The sequence below is a fragment of the Vigna unguiculata genome, chromosome 2 (assembly GCF_037176805.1).
Source record: "Vigna unguiculata cultivar grain cowpea cultivar isolate G323 ecotype 2 chromosome 2, ASM3717680v1, whole genome shotgun sequence".
NCBI classification, from domain to species: Eukaryota; Viridiplantae; Streptophyta; class Magnoliopsida; order Fabales; family Fabaceae; genus Vigna; species Vigna unguiculata.
The window spans coordinates 31,384,459-31,392,321 of record NC_140793.1 but is presented as its reverse complement, the minus strand read 5'-3'; the positions used below and the strand labels follow the sequence as shown (position 1 = coordinate 31,392,321).

Genomic DNA, 7,863 nt, shown 5'->3' with positions numbered 1-7,863 from the left:
TTTCTTTATTCAAATTATTCAAATTCAAATATTTAATACCAAAAGAATACACGTACGATCACCATGTGGTGGCGCTCTGTTCCCCTTCATCCACACATAATGTTTGAGGCCACATGATTATTTTTATGGAAACCCGATCAAGTTACCTCTTTTTCACCATCCAAAATCTCTCTACCTCAATAAACTATTTACACCAAAGTCGATTCGTTCATTGTCATAGGGAAAACCAAACCCTCCCTTATGGAAACGCCACAAATTTTTTCCAACCCCCAATGTTTCTTTTAATTCAATACTCCTTCTATACATACCTATACTTATGTCATTGTCTCACAATATTTTACAAAAAAATTATGCCTACTCTTTCATATAGGATTATCTGTTCAAATTAATACTCGTTATAATTTATATAAATGGATGGAAATTTGAATATAAATGAAAAGGATAATAATGCTAGAAATTAAGGAAGATAAAAGGAACAATATGTCACGAAAAAGGAGCGGGTTTTCCGGTAGGAAAGGACAGGGCGCAGAAAGGTATTTTGAGGTGACACGTGGAATTATAGGGAACGTAGGATGCGGATGGGAGGTAATACGAGCCGTGGAGATTAGGTGAATGACATCCATTCCATTAGAATTAGAATTTGAAATTTTGTTTTTGATAAAAAAGAATGAGAGGACTGCTAACTTACTTACTGTGGAGTGGGTTTTTTTTGTGATAGTGCTCAGTTGCTAACTTAACCACACCACAGGCCACAGACACAAAAGGAGAAGTGGTCAGAACAAAAAAAAAAGGTCTCATAAACTCTGGCCAAGAATCAGAGAGAGAGAAAAAACAAATAAAGGAGAATGGGATTGGAAACTTAAATTAGAGGTGCAGCACACAGAACAGCACAGCAGAGAAGGCATGGCGGCGTTTGCAGTGCTGTAAATCGCGCTTTTGTGATTGTGGCATCGCTCTAATTTATTAATGCACCTTGGCACTCGCCGAGGGAGAATGAGTTGAGGGCGCGATTAACGCTGCCCCCGACACTGTTCCTCCTCTGTCCTCCACCAACAACCCTTCAAATCAATTCTCTCTTTAACCACCCACCCCACAACACCTATTGCTACTACTTCTATGACTTAACCCATACCCAGAAAAATCAAGAGAGAGAAACACACCACAAGCATACAAAAACCTAAAATTTTCAACTGAACAAAAAAAAAATCAAAAAAAAAAACAAAAGATCCTAGTGGTTGTGTAGTTAGTTCTCTCTCTCACCTCTCTCCCAAGTTGAGAACACAATTAATTGAAGCAGAACTCATTGTCGCGGATTGGAGTATTTTAGTAATTAATTATTATTAATTATTTATATTTATAGTTGTGTGTAGAGCGGGTTGTTTGGTTGGAGATCGAGGTACTGTTCTTGATATGGATTTTCGAAGGACAGAAGCAGTAGAGGAGGCAGAAGAATGGCGGGTTTATTCTCACTAGGAGGTAGAGGGAACAACAACAACGAAGAGGAGATTCCTCCCCCTCCTGATACCCTATACTGGTATAACAACAAGAATGACGATGTTTCTTCTTATCACCGAGGAGGTGGGTTCGAGCTATGGAACCAACAGCAACAACAACACTTTATGGGTCAGGGTCCTCCACAACCACGACCTCTCTTTCACCAAGATCTATACTCCGCCTTGGGTGTCGGACCCAGCAGACCCATATCGGACGATCAGTCATCGTCGAGATCCAGCTTCATGGTGGGAGGAAGCGGGAGTGGAAGCGGTGGGATTAGCTGTCAGGACTGTGGGAACCAAGCTAAGAAGGATTGCCCTCACATGCGGTGCAGGACATGCTGCAAGAGCCGGGGTTTCGATTGTCAAACCCATGTCAAGAGCACATGGGTCCCCGCTTCACGCCGCCGTGAGCGACAGCAACAACTCTCTTCGTTGCAACAACAAAACATGGAAACTTCTGGAGAGCTTCCCAGGAGGCAGAGAGAAAGAGATCATAATAACCCCACCTCCTCTTCTCCGCTTGCTTGCACTCGCTTGCCTTCCAATCCCTCCTCTTCAGCAGGTATATACACTAACTACTTATTGAATAAATACATGTTCGTCATCATCTTTTACTTTGGTCTCGTCTTGTCACACTGCTACATGCGCTACCACAAGCACCTCACAGTTTGGGTGATTGACTCCTGAGAGAGTAAAGAAAAGGAAAGCAAAGAAAGGAAACGTGTATGTGTTACGAAAGAAAAGAATAATGGAGACACCCGTCCAGGAAAATTCTCTGAAAAGATATATGGAGCGACTGAGAAAGTTTTGGAAGCATACATCCAAACAAGGACGGTATCGGTTGCGTGTGTGAAGCAAAATTTCTCTTTTTCTCGCCTTTTTCTTTACCGAAACACTGTTATTTTAGTAGCCCTGACCTGACGATTAGATTGACAGTGAAGAAGAACCTGTTCTCACTCTCTCTCTTACTCTCTTTCTCTGACTGTACTCCTTCTTTCTTTGCTAACACTCACTGGCGCATACCAACACAACACTACACATTCATTTTCAGCATCGCTCTTTCTATCATATGTATTTGTCTCAGTATCTTTACTTAGATTCTATTTCCTTTCTTAACTCTCACAACAAACATAATCCATCTACTTCTAACTACGTCTTGTTTTCTTTTGTTTTCACTTTCTCTCTCTCTACACATTTTACCCTATCAAAAAGGGTTAGAGGAGGTCAATTTCCCGGCGGTGGTGAGATCTTCTGCGGAGTTCAGGTGCGTACGTGTGAGCTCGATGGATGAGGCGGAGGAGGAGTATGCATACTCAACGGCTGTCAACATAGGAGGACATGTGTTCAAAGGGATTTTATACGACTATGGTCCAGAAGGTAACAGTAACTACATGGGTGCTGCTGGGGAAAGCTCCTCCACTGGTGTTGGAGGTTTGAACCTCACTACTGGTGCCGTTGTCTCAGAGCCACTCCTTGATCCTTCTTCTTCCTTGTATCCAGCTCCTCTTAACACCTTCATGCCTGGTAGTGGTACGCAATTCTTCCCTCACCCACGATCTTGAACAAACAAAAGCCAAAACAAAGCAAACAAACAGAATTTTTATGTTGTTTTTATGTTTTAATTTACTGCATCTTCACTGCGCAATTTCGGCGTTTTTTTTTAACTATTTATCATCATCTTGTAGTCTGAAATTGATGCTCATTCGAGTAGGCGACAATGAAAAAAAAAAAAGAAGAAAGAGAAAAAAAAGGAAAATGTAGACCTGTCGCGTTTTCTTTGTTATGCAAATTCAAATTATCAATGCTTAATTAGTCTGAAAATGTATCATTCTTGGTAATTAAGGATATACAATTAGTAAGCTAATGATATTTGATTTGGGTTCTAATATTAGGTTCTTCCGCGTCTTCTTCGTGTTTTTTTTCATGATGGTTGTAGGGGTTGATTCTTGCCTTCGTTTGTTGAATTATATCACGCTGTCTGGTTTGTCTTCAACTACGAAGCTGTCTTTTCCCTGTTTATCCGTATGCTTGCCAGTTTGAAACTGAAATGGAAACACAATTTTGATCTTCATTTGGACTAATTCTCAATGGTTATTTCTTTTATTTTTATTTTTATAAAAATTAATTTTCCATTTTTCGGTATGGGCGTTCCAACCATGCATGAGCATTGAAAGGTGAAAGATTTCTCCCCCTCTTTCCCATGCGATGCTGTAATTCTAACATCTTACTCAATCTAAATTTGCACAGATGTGACGTTGATTACAGAAGAGGAAATATTGCTAATCAATATGCTCATATTTAATGCACATGCAGCAACTATACGTATATAGGCTAACACTCCATTTTATGTCTAATGAGTATAGCTTATGGTATAAAACAAATTGTTGCTTGATCCAAAAACGCTAAAATATGTAAAACAAAGGGAAAGGTTAAGATGTCAGCATAGTTGGAAAACTTGTGATGCTACATACTCTCTCCATCTCATTACTGGCAACCCCTGTACTCTCTGATCAGTGTCATGTAATTCAGTTCTCCATGAGATGTCTGCTAATGTCTTATAATTACTTATTACAACAAAATAACCCGTAGATAATAACTACCCTATTATAGATACTCAACTTTTTCTCATGTTTTCAGTAACGCAAGCTATTCTTATTTTATATATTGTTTAATCTTATTTAACATCATTTTTATTTTAATGGTTGACATAGGACAGATATGACAGAAAGAATGATTGATAGAGAAAATACTAAATTCCATATATTTATTCTGTATTTTATTTCATGTTTTTATACAACATTTTTTCCACACCAAGTAAATACTAACATCCCTATTTCTTTACTGTGCATTTTATTTAATATTTTTAAACAACATAGTTATACATGGACACTCATTGAAGCAACATTTTATTCTAATGATTAATACTTTTTCAGGAGAATTTTTTACATCTATTTGATGAAAATATTTCACCTTCAATATTGCATGATTTTTTACTTGTGCGTAGGCTTCATTTCCCACCTCGAAACATACATGAAGCAATGATCTGGTGTTGCAATTCATCTTATTTTCTCTATGTCAACACTCTTTACGTCTGCAGTATTCAGCTGCCCATTTTCACCATTGAAAATGGAGTTTTTCATAGATTTTCAAATATTAGCATCTTACTATAAAGTTCTATCTGTAAGATAGGAGACATGAAAATATAATTAGTTTTTGTATGAATGCATCATTAATGTTGACAATGATAATAAGTACATCTGTTATAAAAAAAGGTCACCCATGAGGAATAATGCATGAAGGTGTTGCAATCTGACATACTTCTGATCTTCCTGATTCTTTTAGTTTGTCTCTGGTTTCTGAAAAGCTTTTCTGTTAGGATTTGACTACTTATGGTTTATATGTTTAATATCTGGTGGACTTGACACTTCATTGATCTTAATGGGTAGTCTTTCCTACCATATGAAGTTTGGAGTTTATATTAAATTTTCAAAATCTAGGCCATAATGCTAATATTCTTTTTTGTACTTAAAGCTGTTGTGATTTTGAGTTTTAATTTCATAGGTTGGTCAAGGTTCACGGGATTTGTCAGACCTTTTTGTTTTTATCTATGAACTTAACCTTGTGGAATTATTTATATGTATTTTGTGTTTGTGTACTAAAAAAGTTAACTAATAAACCGAGGTTCTATCTGTTTTTTTTTTTGTCATTGTTTGTTAAATGTTTAAGAAGGAAAAAATAAAATATTAAAAGTACCTTACTATCACAAGTGTGTTATTTGAAGGACTGTGTTAAGAAAATATACATGTGATACGATAAATAGTCTATACATTGGATAAATACAGTAGACTTTCTTAATGTTATCGATTAAGATTATTCTTTTTTTTACTAAAACAATCTCAACACAATTTTACTATTTGATTTAGTAATTGGGGTACAGAACTTATATGGTAGTAAAATAAGTAATAGTGTAGAACCTTTCTTCTTCTTTGTACACTGGGTTTTATATTGTCTTTGTACCAATTATTTATTTATTTATTTTGTATGAACTTGTGTTTGAGCCCTATCCTTGATCTAAATAAATACAAGTTATGTAAGCTACCATATGGATTTAAATTTTTTGTCAAAATAATATACAACACATCTATGAAAGTAAGATGCAATACTTACAATTACCTCTTAGGAAATTCTCCAAAAAAATTATTTTACAGTTTTGGTTGTCATGCAGCTCATTGTTTACTTCCACAGTAGTGTCTCAGATATTTTTGATTATCCTTGGAATGTTTTTAATAGGTAATATATAATCAAACCAATAGACTGTACATTCATAATCAATACAATTAACTGCGGCATTCCTAGTAACAGTGTACATTGGTGTCATTTCCTAATTTTCATGTTATTTATTTGAATGAATCCCGTGCAACACAGGATTAACCACGGTTAATATTGTTTAATAAATTAAAAAAATGCATAACTAATTAATTAATTTATTGTCTGCAACCAGATAAATAAGTACAGACTCTTGTTGTGATATTAAATTTTGACATAACTGTATTGAGAGTAGAAAAGCGTGCATGGATTGGTTTTTATGGTATTTGTTGTTACCAGTTTTTATTTTTATTTTTATGAGGAAATATACATGAGAGAAATTAAATCAGTTACAGCAATGCAGATGCAAAAAATAAAGACCAACTAAATAAGAATTTGTGGATTTTATTAGTTGACATTTGTAACATACTCATACCACTTTACCAATTGAGACGGAAGTGTGGTTGATAGTGCGGAACTGATCTCTATAATCTCCCGCTTTACATTTTTTTTTTTCTTCTTTCTTGGATTCGTATTCTTTTTCATGCAATAAAGAGTACAACAGCATAGTGGACTTTGCCAGTGCCAACTTGAAAGTAAAGGAATAAACTCAAATGGGTTGGTCGATGAATCTTGGGGTCGATATTACCATTCAACTGTATCCATTACTTTCATTAATAAATTATTTGAATTTGTAGCTCTTATTTAGCCCTATTATATTGGTCTCTATTCTAAATAAAAAAAATAAAATGTTCTTTCTATCATACACCAGTCATACAAATTGTTTAAACATATATATAAAGAAAAAAAAAAGCTATTAAAAGCTGACATTGGAGGGAATGGTAGGATATACACACCTTGATTTGGTATTTGATATAGTCGGAGAATTTGAAAACTGTTACGAAAACACTTGAGGGTTGCGAGAAGAAAAACTGAAGTTGGTTGTAGGAATGGTGGTGTGAAATGGGTGTTTTCCAGAAGTATATATATTTTGTGAAATGGTGAAAAGGCAGACTACTGGCATTTGGCAGTTTGAAATGGACTACACAGTTCACGTGTCCATAATAATTGTAGTATAATTGAAGTAAGGCGTCTGAGGAGGTGTAAGAAGTTGGGAGTGTGAATTGATATTTGTAGAGCAGGACCAAAGCACCCAAATCTAATGAAGACTAGGGCTTCTTGCAGAATAATGGATGGGTTATGTTTTCGTACTGCTTCAGCGGCAGCAGCATGGCAGTAGCATAGGGTGAGGCAGAGGCATAGGAGCCTAGTGTGCACCATAATGGAATGGTGGTCTCAGCACTGTGCATAGCAGTTTCTGTGGTCCCACCAACGCTGGTGCTGCGTGGTTAGGGATCACTCATGCAAGCTAGCTATATCTCTTCTTCTTCAAATGTTTGTGCCTATAGAAAATCTCAAATGAAATGAAGCATGTGTTCTTCTTACAAAGCAAGGGGAGTAGGTTTGATGATGATGGGTACAGTGGTCAATGGTAGAGGGTCATGTGCATGTGTTGTCATCTTTGTGCAGAATTCTTAAGTGTGTTCATTTCATGGGTGGGGAAGGATACAAAATTACATATACAATCCAACACCACAAGTACCAACCTAAAACTCTTCTTCTTCCTCTGTCTTCCATTCATTTACCACTGGTATTGGCATGGCATTCGTAGAATTTGGAGTTATTCATGCATACATTTTGTCCAATATTACTTTTTTTCATTTTTATTTTCACATATTTTCTATATTACTTAACCCATATTAAATATCTAATGCTATTCAATAATTAATAAGAAAGACAAAAAAAAAGAAAGGTATTTTAATGTATATAGAGTTAAAAAAAACAAATATGTAAATTTTTTCTCTTTTTAAAATTAAATATAAGAAGTGTATTCTCTTTGAATGACTGGATTCATTCCCATGCAATAAGTTTTTTCTTTAGATTATACTTTTAGTTTTTTGATAAAGAAATTACAATTACCATAATTAATTCATAACTTCCACCATCAAAACTTAATTAAGATAAAATCGAATATATAACAATAGGTTACTGTTAGTTAAAA

The 7,863-nt window shown here is 35.5% G+C and overlaps 1 protein-coding gene across 1 annotated transcript; it reads left to right on the top strand.

Moving 5' to 3' along the window:
• The first annotated feature begins 709 nt into the window (after positions 1-709).
• On the top strand, positions 710-3,384 carry STY1 (Lateral root primordium (LRP) protein-like protein). The gene is made up of 2 exons (XM_028054681.2): positions 710-2,058; positions 2,709-3,384. Exons 1-2 carry the CDS (start codon positions 1,452-1,454, stop codon positions 3,056-3,058), a joined length of 957 nt encoding a protein of 318 aa, XP_027910482.1. The 5' UTR covers positions 710-1,451; the 3' UTR covers positions 3,059-3,384.
• Positions 3,385-7,863: the final 4,479 nt, after the last annotated feature.